General features: G+C 35.7%; 1 protein-coding gene across 15 annotated transcripts in view; it reads right to left on the bottom strand.

Annotated features, from left to right (window-relative positions):
* Positions 1 to 4960: 4960 nt before the first annotated feature.
* ZNF518A (zinc finger protein 518A) overlaps positions 4961 to 20093 on the bottom strand; it is a 55076-nt gene continuing 39943 nt past the window's right edge. For 9 of the 15 annotated variants that reach the window (XM_055560756.1, XM_055560754.1, XM_055560750.1 and 6 more), the window contains 3 exons: positions 14863 to 15010; positions 11659 to 11780; positions 4961 to 11514 (listed from right to left, as the gene is read on the bottom strand). In XM_055560756.1, coding sequence (XP_055416731.1) covers positions 6929 to 11380 — 4452 coding nt within the window. In that variant the 5' untranslated portion in view covers positions 11381 to 11514; positions 11659 to 11780; positions 14863 to 15010 and the 3' untranslated portion in view covers positions 4961 to 6928. Of the gene's footprint in view, positions 11533 to 11658; positions 11781 to 12490; positions 12622 to 14862; positions 15011 to 20093 lie in introns of all 15 variants that reach the window. The other 6 variants (XM_055560761.1, XM_055560760.1, XM_055560748.1 and 3 more) reach the window with 5 other exon arrangements.

Genomic DNA, 20093 nt, shown 5'->3' with positions numbered 1-20093 from the left:
AAAATTGAAATCAAATCTGTATTAATCCAAACTAGGTGAAACAGATCAACTTTACAATGTCTTCCAATAAAACTCTGAGGTATCTTTTTTCTCTCATTTTTTTCACTTGTGATTTTGGTGTCATATCTAAGAAGGCTTTGACTAAACAATGGTCATAAATCTTACTTCTACAAGATTTATAGTTTTTGCTTATATTTAGGTTTACAATCCATTTCAATTTTTGTGTATGTGGTGTGACCGCTTTTGTTCATTCTTTCTTCTGTCTGCTTCGTATTTCAAATCTCTTATTGATCTTCAGACTTGCTGATTCTTCTGCCAGTTCAAATCAACAGTTGAGCCTTTCTAGTAAATTTTTCACTTTGGTCATTGTACTTTTCAACTAAAAATTTTTCATTTTGTTTTTTTGCAATTTCTATCTTATTGATATTTTCCACTTGATATGACACTGTCAGAAATACTTAAATACTTTAAATCTGGTTTCCTTTAGGTCTTGAACATATTTATAATAGCTGCTTAACATTCACCCTACATCTGGAACCCCTCAAATGAAGTTTCTATTGCCTTTTTCCCTGGTATGTCACACTTTCTTTGAATGTCTAATTTTATGTTGAAAACTAGACAGTTTAGTTTTTATAGTTAGTTATTATAATAATATTACAGGATCTCTGGATACTCGTCCCTTACTCTGGACTTTAGTAACTTGGCTGAACTAATTCACCAAGTCTATCCCCACAGTATGCAGCCTCTGATGTCAACTTGTTCCCCCGTTTTATCCTTAAGTCTGACTGCCTAGGGGTTGCTTCTGAGTCGACACTATTTAGTCATTAGCCACTGATTGATCAGGCTTCCCTGGTAGCGTAGACAGTAAAGAATCCATCTACAATGCAAGAGACCTGGGTTCGATCCTTGGGTTGGGAAGATCCCCTGGAGAAAGAAATAGCTACCCACTTTGGTATTCTTGTCTGGAGAATTTCATGGACAGAAAAGCCTGGTGGGCTTTTTAGTTCATGGAATCACAAACAGTAGGACACAACTGAGCAACTAACACACATACACTCTGATTGATCAGAGGTTGTGCTTAAGACTCCTGAATCAGTGAGATTTACACTGTTTACATTGGATTTGTGTATGGCTTGGAATTTCTTTCACTGTTCAGGGAGTTTACAAGTTTTGCCCTACATTCAGCCAGAGTTGTTCTTATGTGGTTGCAGACTTGAGCACACACACATCCTTTCTGATTACAAGGGATGTCTGTAGTTTTATCCAGATTTTCTCTCTCAGCTTTAAGCTTCTCACTGATAGCTACTGGTATCACCAGCAATTGTTAGCCTTCAATAATTGCTAGATGATTGCTCTACTGTTTTCAACAATACTGTAAGGTATAAACTACTCCAATCTGATCCAGATAAAGTCAGGCCCCTTGCAACAGTGTGTTACCAAGTCTTTGATGCTTACGCCATCCTTCCCCTGAATAGAAACTTTGCCTCTGTGCTATAGAGCAGGTTGTGGGGTGAGGGAGTGTTGGGAATTTGGCTCTTCATTGAATGCTCCCTGTCAAACAGCTGTGTTGGTGGTTGGGGAGGGCATGGAAGGAGACTAGAATGTGCCAAGGTTCACTAGCTGTTAACGTATATACAATAGCTCTTCTGCCCCAGAAACCTGGGAGAGATGTAAACTGTCACATGACTGCCAATCTAAACAGAGCAGGTAGGTCTGCTGCAAGCTGTGGGGTAAAGTGGGGCTACACACTTCTGTAGCTGTCCTGTCCTGTGCCTTATATTGCAGGAATTGCGAGTGGTGCAATGAGCACCACTACCCAGCTGCCACCACCTATTTGATATAAGCCGTCTGTGGGGCACAGGCATGGAAAATGAGACCTACCAGAGTGGTACATTTAATCTTACACCCAGAAACATTGTATTTCTCCCAGCTTGGTTTTCCTTTTGGCAGATTCACACGATTTTTATTTTGTGGCTATTATAAATGGGTCTTCCTTTATTGCCTTCCAAATGACTACTGTTAAGTGTTCACAAAGCTAACTATTTCTCAATGTACTCTTTTGGATTTTCAAAATATTGAAATAGTCATTTGCAAAACTCTCTCCAAGTTTTCATTTTTCTTTCCTACAGTAACAATATTAGTAATGTGAAATAATTGATGACAGCAGGCACCTACATTTTTTAATTGAAAGAGGCAATTTGAGTTGCAACCTGAATATAACCATTTTTGGTTGAAGGACTCTCAAGTATTAGGTAAGAAATCTCCTTCTAACATATTAAAAATGTCTCTACTAGCAATTAGCATTTTTAAATAAGTACATTCTTGGCATTGACTAAAATCGTAATTTTCAAAACTGAAGTACATTAACATTCTTCCTACATTATTCAGGTTTGTTGTTTAGTTGCTAACTCATGTCCAATTCTTATGTGATCCCATGGACTGTAGTCCCCCAGGCTCATTCAACCATGATTTCCCAGGTAGGAATACTGGAGTGGGTTGCCATCTCCTCCAGGGAAGCTTCCCGACCCAGAGATATAATACATGTCTCCTACACTGCAGGCAAATTCTTTATCACTGAGCCACCTGGGAAGTCCTATTCAAATTTACAGTATCATAATTTATGATATTCACTTTTTAAAGAAAAAAGATTTTTAAACTAGAGGCATTTATTAACAGAAACCATTTTAGAGAAATAATCAAAAAATAATTCAAAGACTTTATCAAACACCTCTTCTAAGATACTGACTACTTCTTAATTTTCCAGTTATTAAAGGGAGCATACTTAAAGCAATGAACACCAAAATCAACCAAGTTAATCCTATATTTCAATTCTCCACTATAGGGAAATTCTTCTGCAAATACCACACTCTTAACTAACATCCCTCAGTAAGCTTCACCAGATGAGATTCCCCAAGGCACTTTGCTCAAAACAAGGTTCATAACCAAGGCTGTGGCAACGAACAGAGCCAATACCTCAACACAAAGGGGACAAATTCTCAGTAAGCAGATGTCAATGTGAAAAGGAATCACTTACCAAGAAAAAATCGTAAGTGAGCTGCACAGAATTTATACTATATTCTGTTTTCAGCTCACCTCCATTTCCCCCCATCTTAAACAATTTCTATTACTTTTTCTCACTAGGGATTTCAAACCACTAAAAGAACCAGTATCTATTTCTCATCTAACCTGAACATAAATTCTCATAGCAATTTTTTGATTTTTGATCCCTCCATAAATTGCATTACTCTTAGCACACAAAAGACCTGTCTACTAATTATTTTCATCACCTTCACTACATTTTTGAACAAATACATCTATGGTGGTAACCATATCGACACACATTTTAGTTTCAATACTTTGAACCTTTTGTATAGTTGGTGTGCATTGCAAAAAATTCTCTTAAACTTCTATTTTGAATAAAAATCTCAATCTAAGAACACATCTATCAGAGAAAGCAAGGGCTGGAAAAACCATCTGATGGGCCAGATTAAGCCCACTGACAATTTTTTTAAACAAAGTTTTAATAAAATGAAGAAACTAACACATGCAATTATATTCTAATTTATATTCTAAAAAATAGGCACACTCATTCACATGTTGTCTATTGCTGTTTCAGTATAACAGTTAAGTAGTTATAACAGAAACTAATGGCCTACAAAGCCTAAGTTATTTGTTAAGACCCTTTACTGAAGTATCTTGTTGACTCCTTAATAAAAATGAAATTCTTAAAAATAATTACATTTCAATCTGTGCTGAATACTTAGTAAGACAGTAAATTCTGAAGAGTTAAACTATTAGTTTAAGTAAATGACAAACAGGCCCTTTTCAATGGAGAAGTAGGAAAAAATGAAAAACTCCTTACCCAGGAGTTGGATTGAAAAAGTAACACTAACTCTTCCAGTTGTACTAAGAACTTTGAATTAATGAATACTGTTTTGGAAAACCTTCTTTAGCTAACTTTCAGCCAGGAGGAAAGAAGGATAGAGGTTTCTATTTTCAGATTTCCTGCTATGGCAATAGAGGCTCCAAGTAGGTTTTCCTTCAGAATAACCTAAGTTTAAAAAAAAAAAAAACTCATAAAAGGTACCAACTAGAGGAACTGGCAATGGCAACCCACTCCAGTACTCTTGCCTGGAAACTCCCACAGATGGAGGAGCCTGGTGGGCTGCAGTCCATGGGGTTGCTGGGAGTCAGACACAACAGAGACACTTCACTTTCACGCACTGGAGAAGGAAATTGCAACCCTCTCCAGTGTTCTTGCCTGGAGAATCCCAGGGACAGGGGAGCCTGGTGGGTTGCCGGCTTATGGGGTTGCACATGACTAAAGCGACTTAGCAGCAGCAGCAGAACTGGTGCATGAAGTTTATTAAAATAGCTTTTAAAACCTTAAGGCAAAAAATATGTATTTCAACATTAGCATTAATTTTTTAAAGTATATTTTTATAGTGTTGCAAACACTGGCAAGATAGTTCCTCTTCTCCCTTCTGTATTCACAGGTGAATCTAACCATAACACAGCCACATTTCAGTTTTATTGTCATTAGGGTACTGAAGAACATAACCCTCTCTGTGTCTTTTCAAGATTTTTTAATGTGGACCATTTTTAAAGTCTTTATTAAATTTGTTACAATACTGCTTCTGTTTTGGTCTTCTGGCCCTGAAGCATGTAGGATTTTAGCTTCTCTACGAGGGATCGAGCCCATACCCCCTGCATTGGAAGGTGAAGTCTTTATCACTGGACAGCCAGGGATGTCTCTCTGTGGCTTTTTTTTTACCAGCATAGTTAAATTGTAATACGTACTACCCTTCTCAAACAAAATTTCACCTATAATTTTGGAGGCGGGGGAAGCCCACATTTTATTTTGCATTCACTAGCATTGAAAAAAAAAGTTTTGAAAACTAAGTATTTCCCACTAGAATAAAATTCCCATTTGAATTCAGCACAGTAAAAGAAAAATATGTAAACACAAACTTAAGATAAATTTAATGGAAAAAACATTTGTTACAGAAATTAACAACGCTTACCAGTCTTTAAACACCATACACATTATTAATATATATTGTATATTTTCAACCAACTCCATTCTTAGGCTCAATTTAAGAAACACAATTGTAACAGGTTTTATACAAAAAATACTTCACTTCTAAGAAAGTAGACAAACTGCACAAAAACAGTACATGTATAATGTGCATAGCAAGATAGCTTGAAGCGTCTATGTATGGCTTTCTTTAAAATAAAACTATTGGGGAAAAAGGCCCATTTGGGACCTAATGTTACAGTTGACATATGTAAACTGTTTCACATCTTTTAGGCACTTGCTAACAATAGTGTTCAATCCCTGAAAACTGAATTTATATATAAAAAAAAATTATACATCTGAAATAAAACCCCCCAAAATAACATGGGTAAAGTCTTATATACTCCTTTTAAATTAAACAATGAGTTTTATTAGTGCATGCACAGAACTAAATTGAAAGAAAATAAACTTTTTATCTCAAAAACTTTCTGTGCAAAATTTACATAACTGAAAGGTACAAAAATATGTACAGGTTTAAATTCTTTGTTATATACAGAAGAGAAGCCCTGAAGTTTTCATTCAATCAATGAAAAACATCATAACACTTGTAGTAACAATGTAACAAAAATTATATAGTAATTTTTTAATACAAGAACCCCATTATCCAATGATCCAACAACATTTGACCCAAACTTACAAAGTGAGAAGTTTAAATCAATGATTCTGTTGTCATGAAAACATTCCTTTTTAAAATTCTACCTGTTGGCATATCCCTTCAGACACTGTCCTGAAGTTTTATGCATTGTCACTGAGTCCACTATTAATGCTTCTTCATTTCCAACTGCAAACAACCAGTACATAATCTGCTTTGGGTTGTCAGTCATACTGAAACGCTGCTAACAAAAAATGGTTTGTCCCAATTGGACATATTCAGACACTAATAATAAACACACAAGTATGATTTACTTTGTTAATCTTGCTTCAAAATATTGTTTCTGAGGAGTAATTTTTAATTTTTGAGAAAAGCCATTCCCTTGGAAGTGCTTCTACGTTTCACTCTTTTTAAAGGGATGGCAACCAAGAAAAAAATTGGCCACTTGGTTTATTATGGGACAAACAACTTAAATCAAAGGAACGCCAAAAGTGAGTATAATCAAATTCAGAAAAATATTCAAGTTCTTTAAATGAACTTCAAACTAGATGAAGAGAGGTTAATTCTTCTCTCAAGACTGCCCATCTACTGCAACATGAGCGCCATTTAGAAAAAGAAAATCTCCTTGGAAAGGTGTTCCACTCAATGACGTGTGAGACAGCTTACAAGGAAAAAAGACCTACTCTTCAAAAACTTTTACCAAGCATCATATGAGGTGTAATTGTAGTGAGTTAAATGTACTCTCAATGGAGCCTAGTTACCTTCAAAAGAACTACATCTTGCAGAGGAGAGTAAGTTCTTTACCTAAGCTCTCTTAGAGTATCTTCATGAACGACGAGAAACTCCTTCGGTTGCATAGTGAAAGAGCTCTCAACCTTTTCAGAGGAGCTATAGTTATCAAGATTCATAAGGCTAGTGGAAGAGAGGGAATGGGGCTGTCAGCTGCTATTCTCTTTACTAACAGTCACTAAACTGGGAAAACTGTTTCACCATACTTTTCTTTAGCCTTAACTTCCCAAAAACACATATTTAAAAAAATTAAATCAAGGTAAATCTGTGATTAGTTTCTTTCAAAACTAATGTGCAGTGATGCAACTAATGTGCATTTTCAAATGCAACACTGAAACTTTTGCTCATCCATGAAATACAGCTAACTTTTAAATGTTTAATTTTGGTGCTATATTGAAGTAAAAAAATGTCTGCATGGAGTAACCCAACTCACTATTTTCTTCTAAGGTAATTTTACTTTTCCTTGGTAATTATTCTAACATGTTCCAATCACGAGTAGCTTCCATTAAATGCCTCTGTCCATGACCAGCCCAAGCATCCTGATTGTCAAATACTCTACCGCAAAACCAACAGTTAAATTTAGCCTTCAGAATATTTTCAGAGGTAGTTTTCACAATCTGGTAATTGTTTTTGCTTGTCTTTTTGAGAGTTAACTTTAGCACAAATCTTTCCTTCACAGAACTAACAGGTTTAAATGTTTTGTGCCTCTTAGGAAAATCGTCATAAGTTGTTTCAGAAGGGTTACAACAAACCGGTTTCAGTAAAGCATCCATAGTTCTTTTCGATAATGAAACCTTAAGAACGCGTCCATTAAATTTAGCAACAGTTTTCATTACATTTACTACTTCTGGGGAATCTGCATCAGGATGATTCAAAACTACAACTGGTTGGTTTCTCCGAGGACATTTCACAAGCTGTTTGGAACTAAAGGGGAAAAGCCGCAGAGTTCTGACTGTATCTTTTGAAAGCCTAGGTCTGTTGAATTCAAATGATTCAGGGATACTTTCAGGCTTTGCTTTTTCTTTACACTTTCTGTGTAAGGCTTTTTTTCTTGGAGGTTCTTGGTAACTATCTCTACACTTGCGTTTACAGTTTCTGCTTCTAGATACAAAAGCAGTTTCAGAATCTTGACTTCTTACATGACTTTTTATTCTTGAAACTTTTCTTTTCGAAGTGTTTTTCTTATTGAAGTTTCTCTCAATTGTACAATTTGTTTTACACCTTAATGCCCTGGCCTCTGAATGGTCGGTGATACATACTGGTTCCTCAGAAGATTCTGGGCATGTTGCAGTAGAAGTTATCACAATTTCGTTTGCTGGCATCATATCATCTAGTAAGCAGGGTAAGGCATCTCTAGAAGATTCTGGCTCTTTCTGCTGTCCTGTAGTCTGGTTAGATGGTACACTGTCTTTCTGCAATGAGGATCCAGTGTTGCTTACTGACAGATTACTAGCAGCAGTCACATTTAAAACAGGGTTAAAAATTTTCAGCAATATTTTTTGTGGTGTTCCTTCAGGTTTCTTTGGCTGTATATTTTTCAAGCAAGTACTATTTTGGACTAATTTAGGTTTAAGCAGCTCAGTCTTATTTGGCATCACACACTTTAAAAAAACAGCTTGTTTGCCATCAGGCAAAAAGGTATAAAGAGGTGGTTTTGGAAAAATCTTGTTCTGTGGTTTTACTGAATCGGAGATATTCAACTTAGTGCCCTGATGCTCAGGTATTATATGAGTAGGAACAGCTTTCACTGAAGAATTTGCTGGCGTTTTAATAATATAAGGGCCTTTAAATGACAAAGTATTTTCTGGGCTACTTTTCATGCTCACACAGCTGCCAATGCTGGAACAAAGTGCAGGGGTCAGACAATTCCTGTTTTGTTCTACTTTTAAGAAAGGTGCTCTGCAAGGTTCCTTAGTTGTAGTTCCACAAGCTTGAGCACTCTCAGTTTTGACAGCAGAAACACCTTCAAGTTTCCCATTATTAAATGTTAAAATCATCCCCGGTTTCTTGTTTAAAAGGAGAGGAGCAGGGATACCTTGTGTATTAACCAACGGTCTTCTTGAAACATGGAATCTAGGCTTATTAGTAAAGTGCATGGGTACCAAAAAGCATTTTGGAGTCTGAACAAATATAGCCTTTTTTGGTTCTGAATTTAGTGGATTATGCACATAGAAAGAATGTGTTGTGGCTCGTAGTTTGTCTTTGACGAGCTGCTGTGTAATTATTGCATCTGACTGAGTCTTAGGCAATGTGCCAAAACCGAAACTTCTAGGGGTCTTCTCTGACTCTCTCACATCCTGTGACAGCATTTGCTTTTCTTTTCCACTACAGTGTAAATTCAGATCATCTGTAGGCATACTAGTCCCCATACTACCAGACGGAATCGGGAAAAGGCCTTGTACCTTCAAGTCTTTTGAAGATTCAACTATTTTGTTTTCTCCCCCATGTTCCTGAAAAGACTGGGCACACTGAAGCGGAACATCTTTATCTGGAATGTTACTAGAGTCTTGTTTCACATCAGGTTTTGCTTTTAATACATCTAGAAGTAACTGGTTTAGTTCAGGTGGCAAAAGTTCTGATGCCTGCTGGCTCTGGAGTGAGAAAACAGATGTGATCCTAGGCATCATAGGTGACTCAACATTAGAAATGCCATCCCATTTAGGCTTTTCAGTCATGCTCTCTAAACTTTTATTTTCATTAGTGTATAGGTTTTGTCCATCAATGTTCTGTCCTTTTTCTAGAACACACTGTTCTTCGATTTCAGCTTGTGTTTTTAAAGTTCCATCTTTACTATTTAAAAGACTAATAGATGCTAACCGGCTATCTGGGTTTGAGCTCTCCTTCTTCACTGATGATAAAACTGACTCACTTAAAACTGTCTTGCTGGATGAAGATTCTCTTTGAGGGTTTTCACACATTGCTGTTCCTGAAAACCTACGACGTTTATTAGAATTATTCACTTTTGAGTAATTATGAAAAGGTAATGATCCTTGACTGGAAGATTCAACAGGTAACTCAGAGTTGATATAATTAATGCAATAATTATGCATATCTCCACTGTTGTATGAATTTGGTTTGGCAGTACAGCTGACTTTATCTGGACTTTTAACTGTAGTACTTAACTCCTCAGGGTGACACTGAGTAATATGACTGCCCCATAAGTCAACATTATCTCTTGTTTCTACTTTTGTGGTCAAATTCACTGATGCTGTAATCAAGTCTGACTCTACTGGTGAAGGAGATACACCTTTTTCATCATCCACTGCTGGAATAATATTACTTGTCTGAGTTAGCAAAGCTATTTCTTTTTCTGAAATTACTTTCCCTGAAAGTACAGGAGATGAAGATGAAAATGGAGGAGCTGCTTTCATGCAAACTGTGTCATTTAACTCAGCTGGTACTCCTGTTAAAAATGCAGCGGCATCCAAAGTCTGGTGCTGCAGAACTGCAGTACTGTCCCTTGCAGCACCTGACTGTGAGCCTGGTACACATGAATTCTGTTTAGTGGTAGGCAACAGTTTTATTACAATATGCTGTCTTCCATCCACCATCTTGAAGCCCATAAACTTAGCGCTGTAGTTAGCAGGAATTGTTATTCTGTTGTTTTTTACCATTAACACTGTAGGTCCTTGTACAGCAGTCTTCAAGAAACCTGAAGTAGAATTTGATCCCTCTTGAGCTCCATTACATTGTCCAGTGGACAGAAGAGTTGGTTTTTCCAACTCTGACTCAGCAGGTTTATCATTATTCTCACAGTATAGTCTTTCATGCTTTTCTTCATTTACATGTTCCTGAACAAGATGGCTTGGGTCTTCAGATGTAGCCTGTGTTCTGTTCACTTTTTTAAGCACTTGAGTATTTTTTTCTATACTTCTGTCACTTACATTGTTGACTTTCTTGCGTCTCCAGAATGTCTTCCTTGATGCACCTATCTTGTATCTTTTCAGTATTAGTTTAAGTCCTGCCGAAGACTTCACCATCCTTTTTTCATATTTGTCCTTTTCCAGTTTTTCTTTCGCATATAAATGTTCTTTGTGCAAAGTTATAACATGTCTTACAAGGTGCTCTCTCCTGGTAGCACCATAGCTACAATATTGACAAGTGAAGGGAAATGTACCAGAATGAATATAAAGGTGCTTCTGAAGCTCTCCTTTGGTTAAACATATATAATGGCATTTACCACATTTATAAAGGATTTCGTTGTGTCTATGGATATGCTGAACAAATGTGCCAACATCCTGGGTGGAGAACTCACACTTTTCACACTGAAAAGTACCATTTACACAATGTGTGGATGAAAAATGCTTTGTTAAGTCTAATAAAGTATATAAATTCTCATTGTTACAAATGTCACATTTTACTAAAGTGATTCTATGAGTTCGTCTGTGTTGTTTAAATACCTGGAAGTCATTTGCTGAAAAACTGCACATCTCACAAGGATAGGAAGGTAATTCACCATGGTGCCACATTTGAAAGTGTTTCTGCAAATCATTTGGGCTATACCGGGTGCTATCTCGGCACTTTAAACAATTGAAATTGAGTATTTTTGCAGACATTTTTATACCTTCGTCAACTCTCTCAGACTGATGAAGCAACATACACTCTTCTACAGAGCTTACAGTCTTTACATTGATAGATTTTCTTGCAGTCTGTGGCTTATGCTGAAATAATTTTCTGTATTTGTCAACTTCATGTTTCAATAGGACTTCATTTGGAATATTTATCTTCGGCAAAACAATTTTCAAATTTTTTAATCCATAATGAAAACTGCTTTCTGAAATGTTTGGTTTAAGTTGGTTCTGAAATTTTGGTTCTGAAATTTTTGATCCGAGACTATCAACTACCTCATTTTTCACATCATAATCTTTTTTTAAAGTATTTTGTTTTTCATCAAAAAATAAATGTTTCTGTTCAGATGGCATGATTTAAAAATAAAACAAAACAATCTCAATTCTTTTTTTCCTGAAAATTCTTGAAGTTACTTGTAATTTGAACAGGAAACAATACTGTGCCGCAACATCTTCAGAATACCAGGATTTTCCCCACATTAACTCACCTAAAATTAAACAAAGAACTGAAATTTTCATCACAGAAGTATCAGTAAAATTCATTTTAAAGTTCATTTTGACACAAAGCAAGAATGCTGATCAAACAAATAAAAGATATAAAAGACCTGTTAAGTAATTTAAGAGTAGCTTACCAAAAATTAAGTCTGAAGTAGAAATAACACTAATCTGGACCTCAGGAAATACAAGCTTTACTTTCGGCTCTGCTCTGTGACACTGGGCAAGGTTTGACTTCTCTGCACCTCAGTTTTCTCATCTAAAGAAAACCACAACTGGATAAACACCTTTAAGCTCTAAGATTTTATATTAACTTGACACTATAGTTTTTAAACAAGATTTTTAAAATCTCAATAAGAGAGCCCTATAAACTTAAGTCCCACTTACACACATGTAAAGTTCCAATTATACACATATACCATTAACTTTCTCAGTTACTTAGTTGACCCATAGCTATTACCTTGTGAGAATTAAAACAGACTTCTCTGTAGATTTTCTACTTCCCTAGTGCCTCAGGGATAATTTATGTTTAAAATAAAAGTTTCACTCATCTAACAACAACAATAACAAAAAGACATTATCTATTCTCTCAAGTTATCATGACTAACTGGTTAAAAAAAGTAGAAATTAAAAGGAGGAGTACATTTCCCTGGGGTACTCCTAAATCTACTTACTACCTTTCTGGTTCCCTACCATTTTGGTTTTTTCTTTTTTTAATCCTTAGAACTAAGGCAGATGGCAGCAAGGAAAGTCCTTGGCATTTTAGAATGTACTCATTACCATCTGCCTCCATTAATTTTAAAAATTACTGGTTTGTGTTACTCTAAGCAAATCTCAATCTCTGTGTTTTAGTTTCTTCACCTATGAAATGAAAAAAAAAAGAAGAAAGAAAATTACCCCTAACTATGTAACAGCATCCTGTAAGGTACCTTATAAACTGTAGCTACCACCATTACTGTATGTACTTACCATGTATGAGACATTATGACAAGGTGCAGAGGACAAAAAAACTGTAGAATTAAAAAGATGTTCAGTGGTTCAGTGGTTAAAACTCCAACCTTTGGATGTAGAGGGTGTGGGTTCAATCCCTTGTCAGGGAACTAGGATCCCATGTTGCATGACACAGCCAAAAAATAAACAAATAGATAGACAATATATTGCTGAGAATGGAATCTGAGCACCAAAGGTTCAGCAGCAAAAATATCAAATGGTGTATTACAAGAATTATATTTTCTTACTTTCATGTTCTTAAATATGTATATGACTAATAATTAGATAAGCTAAAAAACTAAAGTATAAATCACAGTAAGCTTCATCCACAATGTCTATCCAAAGGTCTCACCTCTAAATTCCAATTAATCTAAGTAACTAGGAACTTCACGGTTTCAAAAATCCTTCACTGAGGGAATATAATTAAAAGTTACATTACATTACTATTAAGAGGCCCTTTGAATATTTCTCAAACTTAAAAATTTGGTTGTGTCTAAAAAACACCTTCAGTATTAAAAAAATAATAATAATAAATATATATATATGCGCTAACCTGAAAATGAATTCATTAGAAGCGTTTGAGTTTACTGAAATTTTTTTTTTTTACATACTATTCCTAATACAGTAAAAAATGTGAAACTTTTACTATATTATTTAAAGCTAAACGTAAAACTTTTTCTTCAAAAGTGAGAAAAATAATAAAGGGCTAGAAAAAAGTTCAGTGATAACCTGGTGGATACTTCACAACAACTAAGAAAATTCTCTACAGAGTGTCACATTCTCAACAGCGACAAGCGTCATAATCAACTATGGTGTTTTCACTACACCAGACTCTGAGCATGGGGCTCAAATATGTGAAACTTCTTAAGCACATTGAGTAGTAAGTCTTCCACATTTGCCAGAATATCATATTGTGGTCATTCCAGACTATCGATACCCAGGCTTTTCTATTTCTATATATAATCAAGAGGAGTCCGTATCACAGGTTTCATTACAAAAGGCAAATTGCTTCTTATAGTATATGTTACATGTCCAAAAATGTGTATGTAATGCTAAAAAATACACGTTTTGATAAAATTTCTAAAGATCATCAACTTCATTTCAAAATACCTATATAATTTAAAATTTTTCTCATGAAAACACATATCCCAAAGGTTGACAACAAGTATATGATTTAAATAATTCAATTAACTAATACTAAAAAAAATCTATTATAAATATGATACATTTTGATGAGTGCTACTGAGAGATCCCAAAAACATGGTTGCCACCCTTAAATGCAGCTTGTAATCTAAAGGATGAGGTGGGGCATATACTTATGTTAATACTTGGCTTATTCAGAGTTGACCATCCAGCAATAAAACAGAAAAATTTAAAAGCAGAAAATAAATAGGATGCATGGCAGCCAACACAGATGTCACCCAGTTCATCCATTAGAGTGCAAGTCCTTTCCACACAGACAAAACAACACTGAAAAAAGGAACCACCTTATTAAGAAATTCATTTAGCTTTTACTTAAGTCTGATAACTGCTAATAAATTAATGTTGAATGTGATTATTTTTTATATTTAATATATGACATGTATAATATAGCACCAAAAGAGATTAGTATTTTACGTATCTTGGGGTTTATTTACCCTCAAATTTTAAGTTTGGAAAATCTCTTTTGTCAAATCTTCAACTATGTTCAACCTGTTTTCTGTGAAAGCAATCAAACACGACATCTGGTACCAAATTTTATAAGGATTGCCACCTATGGGGAAAAAATGTGTTTCATTTTTTAAAGAAGGAAAGAAATTTTACTCTTTCAACCTGTTAGCTAATACTCATTTCACTACAGACCACTCTCTATCTTACCAACAAGGATTACTGACTTTAAATCCCATATTTGAATTACCGCCTCCTATATATGTATTATTATCTCATAACACGACCAACATCTTCTCAAGCCTTTTATAATACTATTTGTTTAAAGTATGACTGGCCCTTTAAAAAGTAACCCAGAGTGTTTGCTGCATCAAGATGGCAACTCAAGCCATTTGATGGTCTTCCTCTCCCAACTGCTCACTGAAATATAAACTAAAAAATATAATTTTAAAGGTTCTATAATATGTCAAGAATCTAAAATATATTCCATACAGATGCCACAAGGTGTTTGGAAGGTTAAGGTCCAGAGAGAGAAGAGTGAAAACAAATGCTGATATAGCAACCCTTTTAAAGCAACACTTTCAAAGAGGAAGCACACTTCCCTGGTTGAATGAAGGACATTCATTCAACCAATATGCAGTAAGTGTCCATCATGTCCTAAGTAGAGAAGTACTGATTCCAGCCACTCCTTCTCCTATACATACCTTGGGAGAGAAGTGAGGGCTTGAGAGGAAGACTGCATGAAGCACTTTGGGGTGACACAAGGCTCCAGCTCAGGTATGGCAAGAGAACAAATCCAGAGCTTTGAGCTGGGTCCAGAGACGAGACGGAATTGAGAGTTGCTAGCACCAGCTGTCAGGAGAGATGTAAAGAGGCATCATTTCTGAATAAAAATACATCTTCCTAAACCCATGACCATCTTGTTCTGTTTAAGAGTGCTGCTCTTCCTTTTTTTTTTTTTTTTTCAGTTTTCAAGGTTTTTTTATTATTATCATTATTATTTTTTTACTTTAAAATATTGTATCGGTTTTGCCATACATCAACATGCATTCGCCACGGGTGTACATGTGTTCCCCATCCTGAAGCCCTCTCCCACCTCCCTCCCCATACCATCCCTCTGGGTCATCCCAGTGCAACAGCCCCAAGCTTCCTGTATCCTGCATCAAACCTGGACTGGCGATTCATTTCTTATATGATATTATACATGTTTTAATGCCATTCTCCCAAATCATCCCCCCCTCCCTCTCCCACAGAGTCCCAAAGACTGTTCTATACATCTGTGTCTCTTTTGCTGTCTCACATACAGGGTTATCGTTACCATCTTTCTAAATTCCATATATATGTGTTAGCAAGTCATGCTGGGAAAACTGGTCAACCACTTGTAAAAGAATGAAACTACAACACTTTCTAACACCATACACAAAAATAAACTCAAAATGGATTAAAGATCTAAACATAGGACCAGAAACTATAAAACTCCTAGAGGAGAACATAGGCAAAACACTCTCCGACATACATCACAGCAGGATCCTCTATGACTCACCTCCCAGAATATTGGAAATAAAAGCAAAAATAAACAAATGGGATCTAATTAAAATTAAAAGCTTCTGCACAACAAAAGAAACTATAAGCAAGGTGAAAAGAAAGCCTTCAGAATGGGAGAAAATAATAGCAAATGAAGCAACTGAAAAAGAATTAATCTCAAAAATATACAAGCAACTCCTGCAGCTCAATTCCAGAAAAATAAACAACAAACAAACACATGAAAAAATGCTCAACATCTCATTATCAGAGAAATGCAAATCAAAACCACAATGAGGTACCATTTCACGCCAGTCAGAATGGCTGCGACCCAAAAGTCTACAAATAATAAATGCTGCAGAGGATGTACAGAAAAGGGAACCCTCTTACACTGTTGGTGGGAATGCAAACTAGTACAGCCACTATGGAGAACAGTGTGGAGATCCCTTAAAAAACTGGAAATAGAACTGCCATACGACCCAGCAATCCCACTGCTGGGCATACACACTGAGGAAACCAGAATTGAAAGAGACACGTGTACCCCAATGTTCATCACAGCACTGTTTATAATAGCCAGGACATGGAAGCAACCTAGATGTCCATCAGCAGATGAATGGATAAGAAAGCTGTGGTACATATACACAATGGAGTATTACTGCTAAGTCACGTCAGTCGTGTCCGACTCTGTGCAACCCCATAGATGGCAGCCCACCAGGCTCCCCCGTCCCTGGGATTCTCCAGGCAAGAACACTGGAGTGAGTTGCCATTTCCTTCTCCAATGCATGAAAGTGAAAAGTGAAAGTGAAGTCTCTCAGTCGTGTCCGACTCTTAGCGATCCCATGGACTGCAGCCCACCAGGCTCCTCCGTCCATGGGAGTTTCCAGGCAAGAGTACTGGAGTGGGTCGCCAGTGCCTACTCAGCCATTAAAAAGAATACATTTGAATCAATGCTCTTCCTACATGTAAGTCAATTAGTATCTCTAAGCTGTCAGAAAAAATTATGTTAACTTTCCAGACTCTGTCTAACCAAAAACACTAAGAAAATCTTGGTTTATTCTCCAACAATACATCTCAGCTCTCAGTGCCATCTAAATAGATAGCCGACAGAAACATCACTGGATGCAGCAGCTCAAAAAAGGGAAAATGACTGAAACACTCAGAGAAACCTCACCCATTCTCTCATCCAGCATGAGAAACATAATTACAGTTAAAAGTTACTGCAGGAAAAAGGAGAAAGCTTTACCAAAAAAATCAAGTAATGATTGGCAATCTCAGTAAGACCTGAGCTAGGATACTGAGGGGAAAAAAACAACACAACAACAACAAAAGTACTGCCAGGAAAAAGAACAAAGTAGATGGGGGAGAAATAATGGTTTTGAAAACAAGAGGAAAAAATTACATTGAGTTATTGCTTTCTTTTTTTTTTTTTAAAGCCTTGAATTTTCAAAATCAAAGGCTCCCCAAATGCCAGGCAAGATTATTAGTGTATAAGAAAATAAAACTCAATATCTACACTTATTCTAGTAAAATGTTTCCGTTTAAAAGGTAAAAATGAAATTTTACCAAAAAAGGTGGACAGGGAGTTATCTAAAAAGATATTCCCAACACCAACTTAAAGCAGACAACAATATTAATCAGACATTTTACTCACAATTCTAAATGCTAGAAGACAATGAAATAACAGTTTTAGAGTTCTAGAGAAAATAATTAACTCAAGAATTAATTCTATACCCAGGAAAACTCTCACATATGGGAGAAAAACACAATTTTAGATATGGGAATATTCAGAAAATACACTACATATGTACTTTTTCTAGAAAGAAGTTTTAAGTAAATACTAATACTTCAGCAAAAATCAAATTTTAGTCAGAAGAAATGACTATAAATAAATAATATGACATAGAAAAAGTATCTGTCAACTGTAACATCTACAAAAGAGAAGTATAATTTTTCGGTAAATACAGTTAAGAAAAATGACAAATATATAAGAAGCCCTTAAAAAATAACAATGGGAAACAGAAGAAGTGACAATAACAAAATTCTAGATACTGGAAAGCAGATAAGTAGATAGTAAACAACCTGACACAATCAGGCAGACAGAGAGGGAAACTAAGAACTAACCCATTTTATACTCTGAATCTCCAAAAGACTTAGGAACTGGCAGCACCAAGTAACTCTGAGATGGGAAGAAAATAGGAAGAGGAGGCTAAAACAGAAATTTGGAGAAGCTGGTTGAGTTTTGGTTGGATGCTAAGATTCTCTTCCCCACTCCATCATGCTGCTGCTGCGGCTGCTAAGTCACTTCAGTCGTGTCCGACTCTGTGCGACCCCATAGATGGCAGCCCACCAGGCTCCCCCGTCCCTGGGATACTCCAGGCAAGAATACTGGAGTGGGCTGCCATTTCCTTCTCCAATGCATGAAAGTGAAAAGTGAACGTGAACTCGCTCAGTCATGTCCGACTCTTAGCGACCCCATAGACTGGAGCCTACCAGGCTCCTCCGTCCATGGGATTTTCCAGGCAAGAGCACTGGAGTGGGGTGCCATTGCCTTCCTCCTCCATCATGCTAGGTTACTGCTATTCCCCCACCACAGAAGTCACAGGTATTGTCTGCGGAAAAGTAAAACAGAATTTCTGATATACAGGATACCAGCACAGCTGAGAAAGTGGGCACCACACCAAAAGCTAGAGGATTAAATGACCATATACATATGAGACGCAAACCCCATCCCATGCCCCAGTTAAAACAGGGCTAAAACACTGCTACTAAAAATGTGGTCTGCTGATAATACATGAGCCATTTGTCACCAGTCCATTACAATATTTGTACAGAAACTGAGAGTAAGCATTTAGGAACTAAAACAGCAATTTTACAAGGTTGTCTGTTGAATCCAACAATAAAAATTTGAACTTGTTTGTATGCTTTCTTTTTAAAATTTTATTTTCTGGTAAGAGATATACTATGAGATACTAACGATAGGAATAATCGACAACTTTCATAAAAACAGTTTGTAAAATATATGTATTTATTATAAAGATTATAATTTCATAAAATAACATAAACACAATATATCTACATCTACATATATGCCTGGGGAGAAAGTACTTTAACTTCTGATTCACCCCTAGAAATCTATCCTAAAAGTAATAATCAGATGTTCATGGGAGCACTGTTTATAAAATCACAACATTAAAAATAATTAAAAGCCTACCAATAAATAAATAATGGTATTTCTATTCAATGGAATATTCTTCAATTTATAAAACAACACTGTAAACCCACGCTTAGTAATAGGGAAGACACATTAAGTGAAAAAAAAAAAAAAAAAAAATCAAAACAGTAGCCATATCAGGATTTATTTTGTTCAACTGTTAATAGATGGTAGAGAACAGATGAATAAACAGACACATGGAGCCCTAAACACTCTTAACAGTCAAGAATACATAGAACGTGTTTATAGTGATCACTGGTTATCCTTGGGTCAGTGTTTCTTAAAATGTCCTTGGATTACTATGGCCTCCACACTGGCATACTTCCTTATCATAGCACAAGCAAACAGCCTAACATTTGGATGTAACAAGAATGATTCCAAGACCACACTATTATGAAACTTTAAGAAAAAGCACCATGAATCCATGAAACTTTTGGAATTCTCAAAGCATGTGAGTCTGAGGTAAACAAACTGTTTTTCTTGAACAAACTCAAAATAGTAAACTTGACACCAATAAAAAAATTGAATGTTGACACTAAAGGTGGACAAGAAGTTAAAACAAAACAGGTATATTCAACGTACTCCTCTTATCAACACAGAAGTACCCAATCACATCACTTCAGAAAAGACTGTTAACAGTTACAAAGCTAATGGCAAATGTAATACTCAGATAATGAAGAACTATGCTATCAGATGTTACTGTTCTTCATAAATTCATGCTATGAAATTTCTTTTAACAATTAATTTGAGCCATAAAGTTATCTAAAAAGTAAGTAAAGGGAACTGGCACCACCAAAATAGCAGTTATAGATGCACTGTTGTTATACAAAAAAAGTTTTATGTATTTTATATAGAAAACAAGTGGTATTTAGTTAATAATATGATTCCTGATCTAGGTATACTGTTAAAAGAATAAAAATTATAACATCAATCTAAATTTGATTTTTTTCTATACACTGTACAAAAAAATAAATATCAAGTATAATGTTGAACTGTTTTGTATTAGTTAAGTATATTATTCTTTAATAAAGCACTGGTTTTAATCTGACAAAATTTTATCTATTTTTATTTTCTTTTTTAGTCCTCTCATTAAGTTTTGATTTGGTATGGAGAATTTGTAAAATCAGTGAGGATACCTTCCATCATTTCATCTGCTCTGGAATAGTTCAATAAACATAAGACGTGCCCACTCTTTAAAATTAC

Source organism: Bubalus kerabau, chromosome 22, assembly GCF_029407905.1.
Source record: "Bubalus kerabau isolate K-KA32 ecotype Philippines breed swamp buffalo chromosome 22, PCC_UOA_SB_1v2, whole genome shotgun sequence".
NCBI classification, from domain to species: Eukaryota; Metazoa; Chordata; class Mammalia; order Artiodactyla; family Bovidae; genus Bubalus; species Bubalus kerabau.
This window is presented reverse-complemented; position numbering and strand designations above follow the sequence as displayed.